This window comes from Pituophis catenifer, unplaced genomic scaffold, assembly GCF_029215685.1.
Source record: "Pituophis catenifer annectens isolate HBS135680 unplaced genomic scaffold, rPitCat1.0.hap2 SCAF_7, whole genome shotgun sequence".
Taxonomy (NCBI): Eukaryota; Metazoa; Chordata; class Lepidosauria; order Squamata; family Colubridae; genus Pituophis; species Pituophis catenifer.
This window is the reverse complement of record NW_027256887.1, coordinates 49,603,077-49,627,304: the sequence shown is the minus strand read 5'-3', so window position 1 is coordinate 49,627,304 and position 24,228 is coordinate 49,603,077. Positions and strand designations below refer to the sequence as shown.

The 24,228-nt window shown below is 37.9% G+C and overlaps 1 protein-coding gene across 1 annotated transcript in view; it reads left to right on the top strand.

The window, feature by feature from the left end:
• The window catches only part of PPFIA2 (PTPRF interacting protein alpha 2), a 201,399-nt gene that overhangs the window by 101,422 nt on the left and 75,749 nt on the right, over positions 1-24,228 (top strand). Inside the window, exons 3-5 of the mRNA XM_070947496.1 lie at positions 9,727-9,828; positions 12,648-12,812; positions 16,889-16,963. Coding sequence (XP_070803597.1) covers positions 9,727-9,828; positions 12,648-12,812; positions 16,889-16,963 — 342 coding nt within the window. The remainder of the gene's footprint in view (positions 1-9,726; positions 9,829-12,647; positions 12,813-16,888; positions 16,964-24,228) is intronic.

Here is a 24,228-nt window from a genome sequence, read left to right as displayed (position 1 = left end):
GAAAAAAATATGTTTTTCAAAAAAAAAACATTGTAACTAGATTAGTGGAGACAAGAACCATTTCATCCTCTGAGGACCAAATATTAGTATATGTGCTGAAGAAAACACTTTACCTGATTTTTCTCCTTTAGAAAAATAAATTCTCCTTGAATTAGGTTCTGTTTTTCTGTATAGACACTTTTTGAAAATAATGACTGTCCACACTATTTAATTTCATTCTCCAGGCTTAGCCTTAAGTAGACAAAACATCTTGGTTATATACAGCCAAGATTTCCATGTTTTCCCATCCTTCAGGACAAGAAAAAGCAACAGACTCCTCTAGATGTTGAAGCCCCATTCTTATCAGCCCCTAGCCAATGATGAAGAACGGTGCATGTTAATTTAACAAAACTGGAAGGGATTATCATTGCTCACTCCTGCCTTAACCGAAGCATATTAAAGTGCTTTAGGTACATTCTTGTCTCATCTTCATTTTTGTACTGGGCCTTAAAAGTGATGGTTGTCAAATTATGATCCTTTACCTTTCAGTTCAACCCTTTTCTTGAAAGCCTCATTGTGAATAATGAACTTGTGAACTTGCCTTTCTTGTGCAATTAAAGCATCTGGTTTAGAAATCTATAAAACATAATTTATTCAATTATTTTGCGTGTGGCATATCATAAGAAAATTCTTAACATAAACCTGCTTTTATGTTACATCTAAGTTCTGAATGTTTTCACTGTTACAGCTAGCAATAAGCTTTTAACTGAAAGGCTTCATGTTTTGGCAAATAATCATTTAGATTTGCTTTAATAAATAAGCAGATAAAGACATGCCATATGTTCTGGGAATATGGATTGGGAAATTTATTTTATGTTCACAAGGAGTAGGAAGATAAGTGGAGGGCATTGTTTGAGTGACATTTTTGGTACCGTATAAATATCTTAAACCAGTAATTAAAAGCTGAAATGATAAATTTAATTGCCCTAATTAAAAAAATAACAATCCCAACTCAGACTCAATTTTTACCACTTTCTGGAATGTTACAGCTATACAAACTAGCAGAATTTCTGTGGCAACATTGTTCTAGAAAGATGGGCTATTACAGAGACAGGCTGTTCCCCCAAGGGACCCATAATATTCCTTCCCAATTTGACTGAACAGGACAGGAATATTCTCATTGGAGGAATTAGTATTCTGGTGGCCAGGATCTAATCTGAGGTTTTAAAATGGAAAATTATGCATTTCAGCCGTTCCTGTCTTTTGCTGTTTTATGTATTGCTGGAATTATTACTGCTGATTAATTTAATGCTTAGATTATTGGTGTTGTTTTGTAATTGTTGTTGCAACCCTGCAGTTTCTTTATGAATTTAATGGTGTAGTTCTGTCTGTCAAACAGTATTAGTTCTGCAGCAGCTTCTGTCTTGAGGCTTCTTAAACTATGACTGACCATGCAATATATCTAGAAGAAAAAATAATTCTGCATGACAACATCCCTTTTTCTGTGCATCTGTGAGGTAAATATACAGCAAAGGTTATTATCATCAAAAGCTGTTACATAACGAGGTAGAACTAAAGTTTGCATTTTAAAATTTTAATTTAAATATTTGTTAGAAGATTCTGCTATTACACACTTCCTAATGACAAGCTACATGATCATTTTTAAGATAATGTCTAGACCAACAAATGTGTTTAAAAAAGAATTATTTCCTTCTATCACTGGTGGGTTCCTCCCGGTTCGGCCTGGTTCTGCCGAATTTTTAGAACCCAGCCCTGCCTTCTATTATTTTGTGTATCTCAAGATCCAAGTCTGATAGAATAATCTTATTTTAAATGTGAAAGGTAAGCTTCATTTGTTTCTTTTCACAAGAGAAAAGCCAAAATGCTTAGCTCAACTCTAAGGGTTGTCCATTTGATGTAGTAAAGCCCACACATGTGCTATGACAGGTCTCCCAGGATTTCCACATTCCCCCTGAAGCACTTCACACTTTTTACCTGGGACTCTGCTTAACAACCTATGAGATCACTTAACAATCACAACTGGGAATGCAGGGATTGTAGTCATTGACTGAAGCAGTCACATGGTAGTTTGCTTAACCTTTAAGATTCCAATTGTGGTCATAAGCTTGTATAATTTATGTATAATATGGGAGAGTATCTAAAATCTCATATCTAATAAAGCCATGTTGCAGGCTACCTGTTTGCAAAAGATCCCTAGATCTAGAAGGCCATAGAGTCAGGGCCAATCTGACCTCAAGGAGATGGTTTTCCAAAGAGCAGGTGCTATGGCAGAAAAGACTCTCCTCCTGGTCCTATCAAATGGACCTCTATAGCAGTCAAGACCCATAACATGCCCTTCTTGCTGAACCTGAGTAGCTGTAATCGAAAAAAGGCAGTCCTCAAAAATTATAGAAAACTTGCTAGAATTCTCACATACATTTTAATTAATTTTAATCTATCTTAACAGTGAGAACTGGACACGGAACCAATGAATGGTTCAAAATTGGGAAAGGAGTCCGGCAAGGCTGTATACTCACCCTGCCTATTTAACTTATATGCAGAGCACATCATGAGAAAGTCGCGGCTAGATGAATCAAAAGTTGGAATTAAAATTGCCGGGAGAAATATCAACAACCTCAGATATGCAGATGATACCACTCTAATGGCAGAAAGCAAAGAGGAACTAAAGAGCCTCTTGATGCAGGTGAAGAAGGAGATGTAAAACTTGGCTTGAAACTCAACATTAAGAAAACTACGATCATGGCATCTGGCCCTCTCAATTCCTGGCAAATAGATGGGGAGGAAATGGAGGTAGTGACAGATTTTATTTTCCTGGGCTCCAAGATTACCACAAATGGGGATTGCAGCCAATAAATGCACGGAAACGGCATTGGTCGCGTTGATGGATGATCTCTGGAAGGCTCGGGATAGGGGTTGCTCCTCTATCCTGGTCCTGTTAGATCTCTCAGTGGCTTTTGATACCATCAACCATGGTATCCTGCTGCGCCGGTTGGAGGGATTGGGAGTGGGAGGCACCGTTCTGCGGTGGTTCTCCTCCTATCTTTCCGACCGGTCGCAGTCGGTGTTGGCAGGGGGGCAGAGGTCAACCCCGAGGCGCCTTGTTTGTGGGGTGCCGCAGGGGTCGGTCCTCTCGCCCCTTCTGTTCAACATTTATGTGAAGCCCCTGGGTGAGATCATCGTGGCTTTGGGGTGGAGTTCCATCAGTATGCTGATGATACTCAGCTGTACATCTCCACCCCAGGCCATCCCAACGATGCCCTTGAAGTGATGTCCCAGTGCCTGGAGGCCGTGTGGATCTGGATGGGGAGTAACAGGCTTCAACTCAACCCTTCCAAGACCGAGTGGCTGTGGCTTCTGGCGTCCCGATATAGCCAGCTGGTGCCATCGCTGGCTATTGGGGGCGAGTTATTGGCCCCCACGGACAGGGCTCACAACTAGGGCGTCCTCCTGGATGCACGGCTGTCTTCAGAAGAGCATATGACGGCCGTGGCCAGGGGGCTTTTTATCAGGTTCGCCTGATTCGCCAGTTGCGTCCCTTTCTGGATCGGGACTCCTTATGCACAGTCACTCAGGCACTCGTCACTTCCCGCCTGGACTACTGCAATGCTCTCTACATGGGGCTCCCCTTGAGGAGCACCCGAGGCTCCAACTGGTGCAGAATGCGGCCGCGCGGGGGATTATGGGAGCGAGGGGGCACTCCCATGTGACACCTTTCCTGCGTGAGCTGCATTGGCTTCCAGTAGTCTTCCGGGTGCGCTTCAAGGTGTTGGTTACCACCTTTAAAGCACTCCATGGCATAGGACCTAGGTATTTGCGGGACCGCCTTCTGCTGCCGATAGCCTCCCACCAACCAGTACGCTCCCACAGAGAGGGACTCCTCAGGGTGCCGTCAGCCAGGCAATGTCGGCTGGCGACCTCCAAGGGGAGGGCCTTCTCTGTGGCAGCTCCTGCCCTATGGAACGATTTCCCCCCGGAGATACAAAGGATATCGGATCTCCGGGTCTTTCACCGTGCCCTAAAAACTTTTCTTTTCCATCAAGCAGGGCTGGCGTGAAACCCCCCCTTTTTTTTAGCCTTTTAAATTGTCAAATGGGTATTAGTTTGAATGTTTTAAATTTTGGGCCAAAGTCATATAATTCTTTTGAAAATTTTAAATTTTGTATTGGTATGTGTTTTAGTTCTGGCTGTGCACTGCCCTGAGTCCACTAGGAGAAGGGCGGGATACAAATTGAATAAAATAAATAAATAAATAAATAAATAAATAAATAAATAAATAAATAAATAAATAAATAAATAATAAACAAACAAACAAACAAACAAACAAATAGATAAATAAATAAATGACACTTGCTCCTGGGGAGGAAAGCTTTGGAAAATCTAGACAGCATACTAAAAAGCAGAGACATCACCCTGCCAACAAAAGTGTATATAGTCAAAGCTATGGTTTTCCCAGTTGCAGTGTATGGCTGAAAGTTTGTTTGTTTGTTTGTTTGTTTGTTTGTTTATTTATTTATTTATTTATTTATTTATTTTGTTGCATGCCGCCCAACTCCCAAGGGACTCTGGGCGGCTTACAACAAAGAATAAAACAATGCGAACAATCCCATAAAGAAATGTTAAAAAGAAAAACATTAAAATATTAAAAACTTTAAAAACATTAAAACACATGCACTCCAATTCGTGGCTGGGTCTTGCAAGATCATTATAACAAGAACAACGGCCCCAGGCCTGCCGGAAGAGCCAGGTCTTCACCGCTTTGCGGAAGGCCAATAGGGTGAGGGTGGTTCGGACCTCAAGAGGTAATTGGTTCCAGAGAGCCGGGGCAGCCACAGAGAAGGCCCTCCCCCATGGGCCCGCCAGCCAACATTGTTTAGCTGATGGGACCAGGAGGAGACTGACTCTGTGAGATCTTACCGGTCGCTGGGAGCTATGTGGTAGAAGGCGGTCTCGAAGATAGCCTGGCCCTGAGCCATATACGGCTTTAAAGGTAATGACCAACACCTTAAATTGCACCCGGAGACCAATAGGGAGCCAGTGCAGCTCGTGGAGAATTGGTGTAATGTGGGTGTATCTAGGCGCACCCACTATAACTCGCGCGGCTGCATTCTGGACCAACTGTAGTCTCCGAACACTTTTCAAGGGTAGCCCCATGTAGAGCGCGTTGGACCATAAGAAAGGCTGAGCACCAAAAAATTGAGGCCTTTGAACTATGGTGCTGGAGAAGACTCCTGCAAGTCCCTTGGACTGTAAGACAATCAAACCGGTCAGTCCTAGAGGAGATCAACACTGACTGCTCTTTAGAAGGCCAGATCCTGAAGATGAAATTCAAATACTTTGGCCACCTAATGAGAAGGAAGGACCCACTGGAGAAGAGCCTAATGCTGGGAAAGATTGAGGGCAAAAGAAGAATGGGACGACAGAGAATGAGATGGCTGATGGAGTCACTGAAGCAGTAGGTGTGAGTTTAAATGGACTCCAGAGGATGGTAGAGGATAGGAAGGCCTGGAGGAACATCGTCCATGGGGTCGCAATGGATCGGACATGACTTTGCAACTAACAACAACAACAAAATTGAGGATTACCTATATTACCCTCATCATGTCCACCATATCATGCTCTCTAGCAAGAATATCAAGAGGTATATAATTTCCACTGTTCTTCAAGATCCCCTACCATTTGTACTTTTTAAAATGGGTAAGAGAAGGTCTCCGTCAGCGTCCCAGCACTGACATATATAAAGAGAGGAGAAGCTTGAACTTTTGCCTACTAAATCCCTTTGAAGATTCTGTCTCTTTGAGATGGGAGGGGGGAGACATTCCTATGATCTGATGAAGAAGAGATGAGGAAAGTGGCTTGGAAGATAGCCAATCAGAAGCAGAGAATTGGGGATCGGAAAGGGAGGGATTGAGGGGTAAAGGTCAGTACTGACCGCGAAAAGAGCCAGGATCAGATTGCTGTGCTCAATAAAGAGAAAATTTCCTCAAAAATCGGCAGTTTGGAAATTCATTTATTTTGAGATAGCATCGAAACCTGACAGATCCCTGGTCCTCAAGAGGAGTCATGACATTAAACCAGCAGGGCATTTCGGTTTCCTAAAGACTCTGCATTTAGCACGGAGACAGTTTTGGTGGCCCCACATGAGAAAAGACGTAGACAGCTATGTAAAAAGTTGTACCATCTGTGCTATGATGAAAACCCGACCAGGAAGACCTCGCAGGCTGCTCAGCCAGTAGCTGAACCATCAACGCCATGGGAGGAGATTGCTATGGACTTAATAGTTGAACTGCCGAGGAGCAGCGGAAACACAGTGATCTGGACTGTAATAGACTTATTCTCCAAACAGGCACATTTCATACCCTGCAGTGGACTACCCTCAGCCCGCCAATTGGCTTAACTGTTTGTGAAACACATCTACCGCCTGCACAGAGTACCCAGAAGAATCATCTCCGATTGAGGTGTCCAGTTTACAGCGAAATTCTGGAGGGAATTCCTTCGATCCATAGGATCATCCCAAGGCCTCAGATCAGCGTTTCACCTGAGCACCAATGGGGGGACGGAGAGATTGAATGCCGTGATAGAGCAGTACCTGAGGTGCTACATTGACTACCAACAATCGAACTGGGCAGACCTCTTATCGTTTGTGGAGGTCGCATATAACAATGCTGTCCACAGTAGTACAGGACTAACCCCATTTAAGATAGTGAGCAGCATGGATTTCGTCCCCATGCCAGAATACCCAAGGGAACCTCCTTTCTCAGTTAGCTTGACCGCTTGGATGGCAATGCTGAGAGAAACTGGGAGAACGTCAAGAAGGCATTAGACAAGGTTGCTTTTATAAAAAGCAAGCAGATAAGCACCAAGCCCCCCAAAGGCCGTTCCGAGTAGGGAAGAAGATCTACCTCTCCACCAAGTATTTAAGACTCAGACTCCCGACCAGGAAACTGGGCCCAAAATTTATAGGACTATTCCCGATAGTAAAAATAATCAACCCGGTTACAGTACAATTGCAGTTGCCCCGGTTACTAGGGAGGATACAACCCGTTTTTCACAGTAGCCTCCTGAAGCCTGTGATAGGGTCAACTTTAAGGCCGGTGCCACGTGATCCCCCAGGACCCTTGATTATTGGAGGCCACACTCACTATGAAGTACAGCGAATTCTTGATTCGAGGTGGCACAGAGGGCGCCTCCAATACTTAATTAAGTGGAAGGGTTACCCCTTGTCAGAAGCTTCCTGGGTGAAGAGCACGAACATTCAAGCTGACCGCCTTATAGCTAAATTCCATGCAGATCACCTGAACAAGGCGGGAGGGGTGGGACACACCTCAGAGGGGGTAATGGTACTAAACTTGTTGTTTGTCTCGTGCAGGCCTCGCTGGGAGAGTGAAGGGAGAGGGGCCGGATGTCAGCGTCCCAGCACTGACATATATAAAGAGAGAAGAAGCTTGAACTTTTGCCTACTAAATCCCTTTGAAGATTCTGTCTCCTCAGAGATGGGAGGGGGGGGAGACATTCCTGTGATCTGACGAAGAAGAGATGAGGAAAGTGGCTTGGAAGATAGCCAATGAGAAGCAGAGAATTGGGGATCGGAAAGGGAGGGATTGGGGGTAAAGGTCAGTACTGACCGCGAAAAGAGCCAGAATCAGATTGCTGTGCTCAATAAAGAGAAAATTTCCTCAAAGATCGGCAGTTTGGAAATTCATTTATTTTGAGATAGCATCGAAACCTGACAGTCTCCTGTATCTCAAAGCCCCCAAAGCACCATTTACAGCAATTACACACACCCTGAAAGTTGAACTCTTAGTGATATGATTATTGCCTGCAGGAAATGTTTCCGAACCTTCTCTTCAGGAATCCCTGCTATAGTAAGATAGAATTTGAAAGTATAATCTGGGCTTGACTATCCTGTGACAAAAACAATGGGTAACAAATCAGTCAATATGCCAGTCATACTGAAAATTAGACCTTAGAGTGATAATGAGTTTGGAAACTTCATCTCTTTTCTTCCCCTATCCATGCAGAGGTGGCTCATTTTCTCATTGCGGGAGAAAATTCTAACCATCAATTATTAGGTGCTGACAATACTACCTATTAGACAAACAGTACAGTTCTGTTCCCTTTGTTGACTTTATTGCATCTATATTGCATCTCCCATTTAGCGCGATTGCTGTTATAAAAGTCTGCAGCTCTCTTGCACAAAGGCACAATTAAACTGGTTCCACTCCAACAAATTTACTTTTTTCCTTGTTATTTCCCTGTTCTAAAGCCTGATGATGAAATAAGACCAATTTTGGAAATGTTGCAGTTTTGGCAACTTAATGTTGTTCTGGTAGTTAAGTATGGTAACTTTACATGGCTTCTACAGCAAGGAAATTGCTTTGGCTCATTAGATCTCTAAGATGGGTACTTTTGTATCTCTGCTCCAGGTAATGCTTCTTACCTATTTTACATCTTAAGTTTCAACCTATCTAGTGCCCTGAGGGTCTACTCTTAGCTCATCCTATCTTCATCTAGGGGGCATTTGTAAAAACTATTATTATCCTCTTTGTTCAAACCTTTTAAATTGTTTCTAGTATTGTCATATTTACAGTCAGGGCCAGAATAAATGCTCACTTTAATAGAGCATTACTGTCTCCCAGAAAACAACTGTCACCACCATCAGGTATACTTGCTATTCAGTCAGATTTGTGATATACAAAGACAGCCATGAAAAAGAAAAAGTTGTTCATCTATAACTATTGCTCTTTGAGTTGTAATTTGTGCACTCATATAAACCACCTTCTTGCCCATCTTTATATATCTATGTTGGTAATATTTCTTGTTCCAAAATATTTACTCATAGCTGGAGAGCTATGAGTAAGTCATAGGATTTTCTTTGTGAATATGTTATGTAGGTCTGTTTCTTGCCCCAAATCACCTATTCTATAGCAGATTTCTGATGGAACTATTTTGCACTTGTAGAATGTATGTATGTATGTATGTATGTATGTATGTATGTATGTATGTATGACTGCACACACCCATGGATGACCACTTGAAAGCCACAAATATAGTCACTAACTTTCTCATTTACTAGGTATAAATCTTAGCCATACCAATCATACATCATGGTCAGGGGTGGGTTCTACTTACCTTTACTACCAGTTTGCAGTGGGGCCACATGTGCATGTGAGCGAAGCAAGTGCACACACGTGCTCTTCTGCACATGTGCAGAAGTGTTTTGATGACATCGGGATCGGTGGGCAGAGCCTCCCGCCGGTTTTACTACCGGTTCTATAGAACTGGTGTGAACCGGGGGCAACCCACCACTGATCATGGTGCACTATTTAATAACTTCTCAATTATTAGTATTATTTTAAAAATTTCTCTTTGGTAACCATTAGTTGAAACTATGACATTGCTCAGCAATGTTTTGGAGCCAGTAACCATGTTTATAAATTTGAGAATAAAATAGGTGAACGATTTAACAGAATAACAGCCACGGGGAGGTTTGCCTGGTCCTTTACCTTTTACTTTTTGGGAAAAGCTAAGAAATAGTTACGGTGTTTTTTTAAATTTTATTTAATTTCAAAGTCTCTAACAAAATGATTCTTAAAGCTGTCTGAATTTTTTTAATCTAAAGAAAGATTTCAAAAGCATTTCATTATATTAAATTTATCATTTTAATGAGAAATTGAAAAATGTTTATGAAATTTTTTGAAATAATGCATTTTTTTTTTAACTTTACAGGAATTTGCTGCACTTACAAAAGAACTAAATGCATGCAGGGAACAACTACTGGAAAAAGAAGAAGAAATTTCAGAATTGAAAGCTGAAAGGAATAATACAAGAGTAAGTAGAAAACTACTTACAGCATTAACAGAAGACTTTTACTAATAGAGCTGAAGTTATTGAAGAAATGTAATGACAGCTGTATTAGATCTGTACAGGTCTTGTCAGAGCAAACATCATATTCTAAGTTAATGGCATTGCATTCTTTTGTACTCTCTTTTTGAAAATTCAGATTTTTATATTTTTGAGATTAATTCTATTTTCAGGTGTATCTTTTCGAGTCATTTTTAAAATAGATTTTACTGAACAGTTTTAAGATCACCTGGCTTTTAATAGTTGCCCAGAAATTGCTCAGTCTAGTTTTTGACCCACATATGAAATTGAATAGCTGACACCTAAACAATGATTGAGAAAATTATGGCTGTTAATTTACTGATGTCACACAACCTTTTAGTGATCATTGATTATGAAACATTTTGAACTCATGAAGTGATGAGTGTTCCCAGATAATTCTTAAGAAATCCAACTGTTCATAGCAGGTAAGTTCCAGAAAATGATTGTATACAATGGCTTATCTTCCAGAAATCTTTCAAAAGCAGTGCTACAAAATTAACATTTCCTTCCTTTTTGCTCATTTTGTATTCAATATGCCAGAATTCTATATGAAATTTAGAATCAAATTGTCATGAATAGGATTATGAAACCCGTTTGTGGGAATAGTGACAACCAGTGGTGGGTTCCTCCCAGTTCGGGCCGACGATATGATGTCACCGAACCGGTTCCCCCCCGCCCCCATCCACCCACCTCCCGCGTTATTCTTACCTTTTATTTGGCCCCACCCCCAATCTATTGCTGCCTCCTGAGTCTCAGCTGATGGCTAGAGGGAAAAAAACTGTTTAAACTCTTGCCGTGGGGCTTCAAAGGGCCGCCCTACAGCTAATCAGTGTTAAAAGAAAACAAATGAGTAGACCGGTACCTGCAAAAATAAATGGGTAGACCAGTGCCTGCAAAAATACATGAGTAGATCAGTACCTACAAAAATAAATGGGTAGACCAGTGCCTGCAAAAATACATGAATAGACCGATGCCTGAAAAAATAAATGAGTAGTGCCTGCAAAAATACATGAGTAGACCAGTGCCTGCAAAAATAAATGGGTAGACCAGTGCCTGCAAAAATACATGAGTAGACCAGTGCCTGCAAAAATAAATGGGTAGATCAATACAGCTCTGCAAGCAGTTAAAAGTCTGGAAGACCAGTACTCTGCTAAATCCTAAATAATTGTCACATGACCATCAAGCCATGCCCACAATATAAGCCACGCCCACAGAACCAGTAGTAAAAAATTTTAGAACCCACCCCTGGTGACAACAGAGAATCACATCAAGTAATAAATAGATATCTTCTATTCTAACAACTCAGCTATTAAGCGAAATTGTCACTATTTGAAAGAGAGAGAGAGTGGGAGAGAGAGAGAAAAAGAGAAAGAGATTGCGAAGTTTCAGTCAGATAAAGTTTTCTCATATGGTGGCCTGTGCCTAACTTGTTTTATTTTTCTTTTTGTTTGACCCTTCTCCTGAGACTAAAAGATTACTTAGACAAGCAATCTTCCTGAGCTGTTTTTTTCCATTGCTTAACTTATCACTAAAAAGTGCTGAAGTCAAGCTCACTGACCTTAATTAGTTGATTAAAAACCCTCCAGCTGGCCGGTATTGTTGCCTGAACTTAACCATATCTTAATCAGTTTCTCACTGAAGGCTTTTATTGTCAGGTACACAAAATTTAGTCCTAAATGTGTGCACTGGTCAGAAAATATTTTTTTAATTTCCATTTATTACTGTTGTATTTGTGAATGGTCACGAAACAAGGGAGTTGCTAATTGAGAAGTGGCTGAAGTGCTTAACTAGCCGAAGGGAAACTCAGGTGCTAATCTTCCCATAGGAATGGAAGACATATGGATGACTTTGTGAAGTCTATCTATCATCCTTCACTGGGCCAGCATAGTAGATCATGATGCATTCCCATCAGTAAAGAGTCCTTTCTTTTTGAGGCTCCTGCTGATTTTGATTCAAGCTGATGCTTATCAGTTAAATGTTAACTTAATCATAATATACTATTTATATACGGATTGGGTTTTTTATTAGTTTACTTCAAATCTGTCTCAATTAGCAATATATTCATATTATTAGATTTTCTTAGTTTACTACTACTGGTACTGTGATATAGTGAACTGGACTAGGACCAGAGAGACTCAGATTCAAGTCCTCCATCTGCCATGGATGGTCCATCCGCCCAGGCAAGTCTTTCTCTCTCAATCCAACCTACCTCATAAGATGATTATGAGGGAAAGTAGGAAGAAGAAGTATCAGGTACATCGCTTGAGCTCCTGCAGGAAAGATGGGATATAAATCTAGAACATAGAATAATAGAGTTGGAAGGGACCTTAGAGGACTTCTAATCCAATCCCCTGCTCGAGCAGGAGATCCTATACTATTTCAGACAAATGATTGTCCAGTGATGGAGTACCCACAGTTTCTGAAGGCAAGCTATTCCACTGACTGATTGCTCTCACCATTAGGATTTTTTTTTCTGAGCTCTAACTCATTTCTCCTCAGTTCTAAATTTCTCCTTAGTTCTAACTAATGAATAAATAAATAGCAAGTGAAAATGAAGCACTTTATTCCAAGAGTTCCAATAATTATTATGTACAGTTTATTTCCTGCCATCTTGTCTACACAGAAGCTTGGGGGGGTGGGAAGTGTTATAAGATTTCCAGTATTGGAAAACTTGCCACTTTTGTTATGATTTTGTTTTAGGCTTTAGAAATACAGTGGCACTGAACTTTAGATACTAATGAGCTACCTTTTTCATGTTGAAACAGCTGTTATTGGAACATTTGGAGTGCCTTGTTTCAAGACATGAAAGGTCACTGAGAATGACAGTGGTGAAACGCCAAGCACAGTCTCCCTCGGGAGTTTCCAGTGAAGTTGAAGTTCTGAAAGCATTGAAATCTTTGTTTGAGCATCATAAGGCTTTAGATGAAAAGGTACAGTATGGAACTAAATGCTTACTTTGCATATTTTTTCTTTGCTCCCCCCACCCCCACCCCGGACTGAAGATTTGTTCCTCATCCTGTTGACATATGTGATGATGATCATTTCAGGATGTTATTCCCCACCTCGTCTTTTTTGTTGCTGTTCTTCTTGAAATAGCAACAGAGGAAAAAACTATATGCCAAAATGTTCTGCTGATCATGACAAGCCTTTATATTGAACGGATGTGATGTGCCCTTCAGTGAAGTCACTGCCAGACCATTCAGAAGAACTAGCTTTACTGAGTATTTGTATATTCCTCATTTCTTTTTTTTTCCTGTCTCAAAAAGGAAACATTGAACTATTGTTACATTTTATGATTTTTGAAACTCATTTATTAATTTCCAGAGCAGATATCAGATTTCACCAACATACAAGGGTGGAGTGGAGTCTTTTCAGATTATCAGAAGGGCATGTATTTCTTATCCCAGGTTTTTGAAAGAAAGTCCATACTTTCCAACATTTCAGATGTTTGAAACATTTTTATTTTCATGATAATGATGAGGAAAAGAATTAAAATCCAACCTTTTTCTCCAGGATCTTAATATTGCATATGTGAGGATCTGTGTTCATTGTATTTCTCTGACAACAATCCTGTGAGGTAGGCTGATCTGAGAAAGACTATGTCACCCTAAACTAAATTCCATTTAATTAAACATTGCTTTAAGCGCTTTGTTCTTCTGTATTAATTTAATTTATTAAGAGCCTGCCTTCCACTGACCTAAAATCAAAGGATTAATGAGGAATATCAAGTTGTCAGTTTATTATCAACAATTTAAAATATACCTTCAATGGTTGCAGTAAATGAAATATCAGATTAAAGATTGCCTTGTGCCTAGTGAGGAAATTAGATTTTAACTTTAATAGTATGACTATCAGATCTACAGTATCTAGTTGAAATGCCTTATTTTTAATGCTAATTTATTATAAAAGAGTCACAATAAAAAAAGTAAATGGTAGGATAGTATTTCTCCATTTTGCATACTGTAGCATTGATTAAAATAAATTTTGCTTCCCGCTTCCAATGTGCATTGCAGATAGCAGATTCATCACATGCACAGAAAACTAAATTCTTAACAATCTGGGGAATCCTAACCAATAAAACTAATCTTCATATGAAAAAAATGTCCAAAGCTCTGAGCCCTAAATGCAATATCCATAGAGGTGATTCCACTCATGTAGTGTTCAAGCTGGATAAAACTGTCTGAGTTTGTAGGTATTTCCAAATGAGTCAATTAACAACAGTTAATTAGTAGAAAACCTAACTATATACTTGTCAAACTCTTGTTATGACAAGACTGGGCAAAACAGTGCACAATACAGGTACCAATTGTTGAATCAAGATAATCACTTCAAATGGACTAATTTACAGAATTTGTCCAAAATCTGGAGAATGAAATTTGGGGAAATGATAGTTGTTTCGGTATGTTGGCTGCTGCTGGGCTATTGCTGCAGTCATATGATCTTTATTTTCAACAGTCCATGACAGTTTCCCAGCCAGTCTCGCAGAGGAGTATTAGATTATTAGAGGACTAATAAACTATTGAAAATAATTTTATTCTGCCATTCAAACAATATTACAAAGTCCCAGGAAACCTTTAAGTTTCCATAGTGATTAAATTTAAACTATGTAGTCAGAATTTGCACACTGCTGGAAATGGCTTTGAAGGCCAATATTTTTTCATAATTTAATTTCACTTTGCAAAACCAGAGACTCCCCCCACAAAGCCACCCACCATTAGAAAGATAGCAATGTAGTGTGTTCTTGTAGCATTTTAATGAATAAACCACTAGTCTGAACATTCAACAAAGAATTTATCTTAGTAAATAAAAATATCTCCCTCCCCCAAATTATATAATAACCTTTCAGCATTCTTTTTAATAAGTGACAATTATTGTATCTTTAGTATATTGATTGCTTAGTTAATTCTATATGTTCCACCCTCCTACAAATAGACTGGGTTTAGCAGACTGAATTGCTTGATGATGCCCAATAATATATCAAGCTACATAAACAAAAGCTAAATTGATTTGTCATTATTTCACATAAAGATTTAAGAAAAAAGACATTCTTTTGTTGTTATACTGTCAGTTAAATAAAATTCATAAAATTTGATAGGAAGCTCAATTTGCAATTTATAATTTTTTATAGAAAAGGATACTTCTGAGATTATGGAAATGAAATGCTTATTACTGTCAAGACAAAGTAGTCCCTGGTCTTCATAGAAAAGCAATAATATGTAATTTTTGTTAGATGAAAATGAAATGTCTACGTCTATGTCTAAGGATAAAAATGCATATTAAAAAAACTATTTTGCTCACTCTCTTTGACATTGATTTGGGTTAAATTAATCTGATCTGGGCATGTGTAAGCATCAGAGTTTAGCACTTCCCTCTCCATTTGCCTTTCCCAGCTTGATTGGAGATAGATCAGAAACATTCGCTTCTATTTTGAACAACATTGTAATTTACTTGATTGTAAGAACTGTAATGGTGCGGTAGTTAGAGTGTAGTATTGCAGGCTAATTCAACTCACTGCCAGGAGTTTGATCCTCACCAGCTCAAGGTTGACTCAGCCTTCCATCCTTCAGTAAAATGAGGACCCAGATTGTTGGGGACAATATGCTGACTGTAAACTGCTTAGAGAGGGCTGTAAAGCATTATGGAATGGCATATAAATCTAAATGCTATTGCTATTACTGTATCTCAGCTGGGATTCTAGCCAGTTCTCTTTTCTGAATAAGTCAACTATCATTATCCAGTGCTGAAGTTGTTTCTTCTGAGAAGTCATGTTTGAAATGAACATCTTTTTCCAATTTGACATTTTGAAAAACCATTAATTGAAAATAGAAGCAAATACTTCCAATCTCCTTATAGTCACAATAGAAGAGGAGAGAAGAGGGTGATTGTGCTTCAAAAAACAATGGTATATTAACTGGTGTGAACAATTCAAAGTCACAGGCAAAAACAAGCCAATTTCTGTAATCTTAAAAGCTTGTTACAAATACAGCATTCCTCAAAAGTAATAATACAGTTTTTATGGAGACAAATGAAAATTATTCAATAAATTCTAAAATAGTCTTAAATTGTGTTTTTTTTTTTTAAAAAAAGAAAATAATCCCACCAAATTTATGGAAGGAAAAAAAGAGAAACTTTTGGTTCTGCCTATTTCTGTGATGTGGACTGGAAACAGAAATTTTTTTAAAACTACAGCTTAAGGCATCTGGATATAGATTGATGGTCCATTATAGTGGAAATCAACAGTCTTTCTATGTATTGGTCACCTTTTGTTCTGCTTTTCCTCCAGGATCTCCTATACATGTTCCTTTCTTCAATTTTACCCTACAACAATATCTTTTATGGTTAGTTACAAAGAGTATATATCTCATCCAAAGATACAGAGTGGCCATTTCATTGTTACCATGTTTTTTATGACTTGTCTCTTTTCACTAATCACAGTCCTGCTTTTCCTTCTATTGGGAATAAGGTCTTCTAGAATACTAGTAATGTATTTGCAAAATCTATCTCGGAGGTAGAAATAGAGATGAATAGAAAGATTTCCTGGAGAAAGGATGTTGTACTGAAATAATAAAATAAAATATAAATTGCAAAGTAAATTATTGAAAATTTATTCTGGAGAAGAGGAAGATGGATAAAGAAGAAATAGCAAATTCAGAATGGCTATGTGATGAAGAATGACTTGGTTGAAATAGTTGTATCTTTACCTATGAGCTATCCAGTGTGAAAGAGAAGAAAAGCAAGGGTTCATTAAATTAAAAGAAGATATAAGCAGTAAACATTTCTTAGCCAATGCTTAACTGAGCAATTATTTACCAGATCAGAAATTTATAGACCCACCATAGATGAAATGTAAGACTCTTGTTGCCAAGATATTTTAATTGTTGATTGTTGATGGGGAAGAGTTGGTAATATCTAGATTCCATGTATATAGCATCTTGTCGCTTTAATGATGGAATCTGTAAACTGCAACATCAAAAACAAATTGCTACATAATATATTTTTCTTCTAGGTAAGGGAACGACTAAGAGTTTCCTTAGAAAGGGTCTCCACACTTGAAGAGGAACTAGCAGCTGCTAATCAGGAGGTAAGAAATTTTTTTTTATTCTAAATGGGATCAAACAAAAAGAAATAATTCTCTGGGTTAAAATTATTTTAATTTGAACTTAATATATAAATGTAATTTATAATGAATAAATTAATTTATAGGAATACTTTTTTTATTGAGATCATCTAAGTACAAGCAATTGTGCTATGGGATGAACTTTCTAGTGGGTGGAGTCTGGATAACAGGATATTGACTTGGAAAACTAAACTAATTGAAAGTTTAGAGATTCTAGAGCAATGTGAGCATCATTGGAGCAAAATTTGGCTTTGATTCTTGGTATACAAGCTAGCATGTGCCAAAATTACTTATGAACTTTCAGATTGTGAACTTTCACCAATATAAACAAACCTGTTTGCAATTCCAACCTAGAAGGTTCTGGAAGTCAGAAAAAGGCAGGAAAGGGTAAGTTTATGGTGTACTGCACACTGCTTGGCAGCGATATATACCAAGCCTCCAGTTTCCATTGATTTGGTAGACAAGAAAAAAAAATATGTCAAGTCACACATGAGCCTGGGAACCCTGAGAAAGACAGTCCACATCCATCTCTCCCTGAACATCCTCAGAGAGGTTTGCACTAGGAAAATAAGATTGGCTGTTAGGACCACCATATATACCTCCTTCCTCTGCCTGTGGTCACATGGGGCAGTGATGCCTGGTTGTCTTGCCAGTGGCCCCTCTCTAGTAAGAGTCACAATGGCCCATCAGACAACTGGCCTGGCCTGGGAGTAAGGGGCAAGAGAAAGTCAATGCACTCACTACTATTCAGAGGGCATAAGGGTTAGGGCACAAGATTTTTACATTTGTTGGACTTGCAAACAAAACTGACTTACAAACAATATATTGGAATGTAACCCATTCATAAGAACAGTACTGAATGTATGTATCCATTGGTGTCCTCTAGACCAGGGGTGGGCAATTGTGGCCCTTTTACAACCTGTGGACTTCAATTCCCAGAATTCCTGACCCAGTTTGGCTGTCTGGCTCAGGAATTCCACTAGGATGGTGGTAGTTACATGTTATGCTCCAGTAATAATGTTAATGGGAGAGCCATAGATGAATTTGGAGAATAAACTGTGCAACATTCTTGTCAGAGTTCGTTGCAAAAATCAAATCCAGAAAGCATACACAGGCAGATTGATGCAGCAGGATTCATTAACTTCTTTATATACATAATAAAACATGAAGTAAATTTACAATACCAATAACAGATTCATCCAATGTAGCAGTTACAAGCAAAACATAAGGCAGGAGAGAACAGTTAGTTTCATTTCAGCAGAACAAACTACCGTATTTTCCGGCATATAAGACGACTTTTTTACACATGAAAATCTTCTCAAAAGTCGGGGGTCGTCTTATACGCCAGGTGTCGTTTTCCTGTAACCAGGCAGACCAGCCCAAAAGGCTCTGACAAGCCAAGCTCTGACCATCCCAGCTGAGTTGCCTGCTAATCAGGCAACTCAGCTTGGATCGCCAGAGCCATGTAAAAGGAAAAAAGTTTTCCCCCTCCAGCTTGCTTACCTTAGCTGCTAGTCGCAACGCTTGCCTTGCTTCGCTTGCCTGAATCCATTCCATCAGCAAGCAACTCCCTGCCTGCAATCAAGCAGGCAGGGAGTTGTGGACTTCAACTCCCAGAATTCTTCAGCCAGCAAAGCAAAGCTGGCTAAGGAATTCTGGGAGTTGAAGACTACAAGTCTTAAAGTTGCCAAGGTTGGAGACCCCTGCTCTATTGGGTAAGTTTTTTTCCCCTTTAGGAGCTTTTAAAAAAATAGTTAATTGGGTTTTTTTTTAGTTGTTCTTTTTTAGACCTAGCCATTTAAACTTTAGGAAGTTTTAAATTTAGCTTTCATATAAAAATTAAATTAAAATAAAATAAAATAATATTTGTGCAGCTTTCTGAGATTGTGTTTCTGTAGTGTTTCACTCTAACTACACAAACACACAAAACCTCACAAAGCTGTATGTGGAATTTTGTGTGTGTAAAGTGTGAAAGTTTTTTTTGGGGGGGGCTTTTTGTGGCTGTGTGAGGTTCCTGCTTGTTGCAGGGGCCATTTTGGGTCTAGCATAGCTGCTTTTACATTGTGGGTGAGCCAGTTGATGTTTTTTAATTTTTATTTGGTGTGCATTGGAAGAGGGGTAGTCTTATATGGCGAGTATAGCCCAAATCCTATATTTTAACAGGAAAAGTCAGGGGTCTTCTTATACGCCAGTCGTCTTATACGCCGGAAAATACGGTAGTTTCAGTTTCTCTGCACAGACTCAGAACCTGCAGACTAAGACACGCTCTGGCTCCAGTCTGTCTCAGCTCCCAAACAGCCCTCATTATATTCATACTCTGACAATTCTGAATGAATGGAATCTCGAATATTAGGTGACATAAATAGCTAGATGAAAGCATGATCAACCATACAGAAAAGAGTGATTGGGCCATTTAAAAATTCAATAATGAATTAAAGCAGCATTTGTTAATACTCTGCTTAGGAAAAGGTTTGTTCTGAATATGTGTTTTCAGTTTATGATTATAAACTGAAGGACAGAATAGTTAATTAAAAGAGGTAAAGAAAATGCAACACATTTCAATAACTCTTGTATGTTGTTCAAAAGAGTACAAGAGATTAGAGCGAGCAAAAAAAGCTCCATAAGGAATACTTGGTGGTGACCTTAGAAGCATGTTTAAAGAATGAAAATGTCCTTGTATTTTTTATTGCAGATTATGTCATGCTCAAGAATTCAAACTATTTTTAATAAATGTTAAGTAGATTGATGTAACTGTGAATATGAATTACAAACTAATATATTATTGGTCAAGATAACTTTGTTTGAAAATGGATTGAATAATAATAAATAAGTGGCAAGAAAAAAATAGAGCAAGTAGATGAATCATGACACCTTGGTAGAATGTTTACTGAACATGAAAAAATTGAGAAATGTATGACATGAAAATGTTTTTAAAAAATGGAACATCAAACAAATCCACTAAGAGATTTTACTTGAATCATAAATGACCAGCTCAAATCACTTTGGACACATTATGTGAAGACTCAGATCTTTTGAGAAGTCCATAAATCTGGGAAATATGGAAGGAAAGGAAAGAAAAAGAGGATGACCAGCAGCAAAGTGGATGGACTCAGTTATAGCAGCAATGGGTAGATTGATACCTAAAGAACCAGATTGGAGAGAAAGACAACTATCTGGACACTAGGAGACAACACTGGATTGCTACATATAACAATCAGTCAAATGCTGGTAGATTGATGGTGAGCAGAATGTAGTTTGTTCTGAGGAATAAATGTTGAAAGTAGAAAATAGCATGCTTCTAGCCAATTTATTGTATCGAAGAACTGGGTTTGTCAGGAGAAAGATAAATGCAAATTAAATATATAATTCTGAATACTTAGCTCAGTGAGGTGACTCAAGAAAGAACAGGGTAAAATGAATGGGTTCATTAGTTTGATCATTGTATGTCATAAAGAGAATGAACAAGGATCAAATCACAGAACAAGTGTCTGAAGGAAGAATCAATGTATTAAGAGGAAGGGAGATCTGAAAGTAGTGGTTAGTGGAGTGAACAAAATTCTGAAAAACAGGCAGGTGAAAAGTTTAAAGGGCAGAGAAGGAACAAATGAATCGGTGTAAGAACATGGTAGAAGCAAGGATAATTTGCAAACGTTGAAAGGTATAACTATAGTGATTTGTGTTGTCATAGATTATATTTCTTTTCCCTTTCTCTTATTTTATGCCTTTAATTTCTTTTTTTATTATTATTTATTCCTTTTCTGTACTTGGTATAATGTTGCTTACCTCAGAAAGAAACACCATAATGGTAATGTACTATGGCCTATATACTATATTATACACTATAACTATGTGTATATTGTATATTTGCCATGAGTTGAAGTAATTATGTGTCTTATAACATACAGGAGTCAAAGGAATAATTTTGACTCTAATGTTTTTTAAAAATGTAAGTTGTTATGTTCAAAATTTTGTATATTTTCTGCAGCATTACTCTCACCCATGAAATAAACTATTGATTAGTTAGTTGCCCACCCAGGTAATGCAGCTATCTGGCATCAAGGCTGGGCAATTGATGCAATTATAGGCTTTTAGACAGAGGCTAAAAAGAACTTCATAATTCCAGCACTGAGCTCAGAATTGGTCAGAGAATAAAGAAATAATTGGTCTGTCCCAAACAAGGGGAAAAAAAACTTTAGGGAGCTTAAAAATAAATCCTCCAAAAACAGGCTTATTGATCATAATTCAAAATCATCTCCTTCACTTGTAAAAGAAAAAAGTAGCAACATGTAGGGATTTGCTTAGGTTGCCCATAGAATTGTCCTAGGATCAGTGCAAGAAATGTAACACAGGAGGAAAGCTCTGTTTGAACATTAATTTTCACATGCAGCTTCTTTCCCTAAACAGTCATTTCCTCAAAACACTTCTTTGTTTCTGTAGGGAATAAAGCTGTAATAGCAGTCATAGAAATCATTCAGGGGAATTTATCTTGCAGAAAATAGTGCCAACGTTGAACTTAATGCTAATTTATAAATTAACTTTACCAAGATTTGCAAAGCAGTTTTCCAAAAGACAGTTCCTTTTATAAAACAGCTGCATAGAAAATTCTTAATTTAAATTATTTTACTCCATATATTAGTTAGCAAGGATTTTATTGAAGCGTTTTTTGAAACAGGACTTTTTCTTCAATGTGTTGAACCATGAAGAATCTTGTTCCAGAATGAGAGTAACATTGTTTTATGATGATGCCAGTCCACCCTTGCACACCATCCATGACTCATGGAGGTGGAACTTCACAGATTGGTGATCTTCTGGGATTCACTTAGCCTGGAATGTCTGCTATGAGACATATCCCTTATGACTGACTGCTGGCCTCTGATCCTTCATGACTATTCATGTTGTGGACACTTCTCTTTTATAACTAATTTTTGGAGTGGGAATATCAGCTCCATGTTAGACTAAGGCAGATGTTTTCTAGAAAATCAGTATTTCCATTGGTATACAATACTTGTGATTTATTAAACCATTTAGCGGTGAGAAGTGGGAGGAGTCCAGTGGTTTCATTCATTTACCTCAGAAGGAAAGCAAGTCATCCATGAGCATGTCAAAGATTTTTCCACCTTTTATTGTTTTAAAAACAAATAGTAGTATTAAAATTACTAATAATATTTAAACTTCAATTCAATTTTACTATCAAGGCTCTAAGAACCACTTCTTGATTTTTTTCCCTAGAGAATATTATTCTAGGCTATTCCAAGATAAATATTTTTGAAAATAATTTAAATGTTTCAGAAGATGAGATTGTAAAGCAAAGATAGGAAACCTTTGCTCTTCAGTTGTTGTTGGAATGAATTCCTATCATCCCTGGGATTTGTAACTCTGTTTAGAGCTGATGGGTTTTGTAATCTAACAAAATCTGAAGGGGTACAGATTCTTCCGTTGTTCAACAATTATTCTCCTCTTTCTCTTCGAGCGTGTGTGTGTGTGTGTGTGTGTGTGTGTGTGTGTGTGTGTGTGTGTGAGAGAGAGAGAGAGAGAGAGAGAGAGAGAGAGAGAGAGAGAGAGAGAGTATAGTTTGGGATATAGCAGTACTATGGCAATCCATATATGGTGGGAATTTTCATTCTACGTTCTATAATATGAACGTTGTATGAAATTATTCCCTTTGCATATGATTGAGTAGCTGTTTGACCAATTATTCTAATTGTTTATTTGTTTTGATGAAAAATTAAATTAGTCATTCTCTTATTAGAAGCTAGCCACTCCCAAGATTACTTTAACATTTCTGGGAAAAGTGCCCTATTAATGAGGAAAGATGCCTGAATCTGGGATTTAAATAGATGTACATTGTCTGGTTTATATATACTGAATATAAGGCTACCTAGAGATATGTCAGGTGGCCTTATGCTTTGTATGCTTCAGTTATCACAATTGACATCCATTGGTCAAACAGGCAAAATTTTAGTAATATTTTGGTTAAAAATTGGAGGATCAGATGATATTTTGGGGCCTTATTTACAAGATATATAGGATGTATGGATATTTTAAAAATATTACTGCATATACATGTGGATAGACCCTTACATGGATAAACTGAACCCAATTTTGGGGAAGTATTTTGTCCCCTAAAATTCTTGCGCTATCTGCAAACATATATATTATATGAGAAAAAATACAACACAATGCCACAGGGGTATGTATCTATCAGTACTAAAATGCCTATAGTGTTATTGGAATTTCCTGCATGGTGGTATGGAAAGTTTATGTTCCCTTTTAAATTATCTTCCTGAATTTTGTGTCCTCTGGACCTTCAGTATCACTATGCCAAATTCCTAATAATTTAAATTGCTAATTTTAAAATTGTCACACCTCTGGGGATCTGATGTGACTACAGTCTTGTGTTAGGGGACTTAAGCCTCTAAAAATAAATGAAATATAGTAAGGTGTTAATGGCTTAGAGAAGTGTTGATATGATAAGCAATACTCCAAACATGAACTATATTATTAGGTTCACTCAAGTACTTTTTCACATAATATGATATAAAAAAGCTTTTTGGGTTTAGATATAACACACAGAAACTCTGCAATACAACTTCAGTAAACTAATCTGTCAGACATTGCTTAATAAACACATAACTATTTAAAATACAGCAAATTTGTCTGCTAATGAAAAATTAATGGTTTAGAAATACACAGAGTCTAAACCTAGATACTGAATCAAGTTATACGTTTGACAGTTCTTATAAAGATTTTAGCTTTCCTCTAACAATTTTTTCAGGTAGCACAATAAGAAATATAGAACACTGTATGAGTGTATATTAATGATATTTATTAATGAAATGCCAGATAAGGCATTTTCTTGCTGGAGTAATTTAAATTAAAGCTTGTTAATTTTTTGCCACATATTCAAATCAATTGTTACAAGTCTTCTTTAAGAAGCCTGGAGAAGTTTTGCCCAAGGCAGATCATGTTAATTAAATTACAAACAGAAATATATCTCGTTATTTTTTCCTTATTGAAACTGACAAGAAATATTATTCTCATTTAAAATACCTCAAATTTCAAAATGTAAACATTAATATCCCATATGTTGTTCATAGATTTTTTTTCATGTAAAATATATTCTGTTTCAAGAATTCTTTGACTATATGAAGCTGTTTTGTCCATGGTGCCCCCGACATTTATTTCATTGCAAAGCCTTATCTTCATGTAGAAAAATAAAGAATATGTGA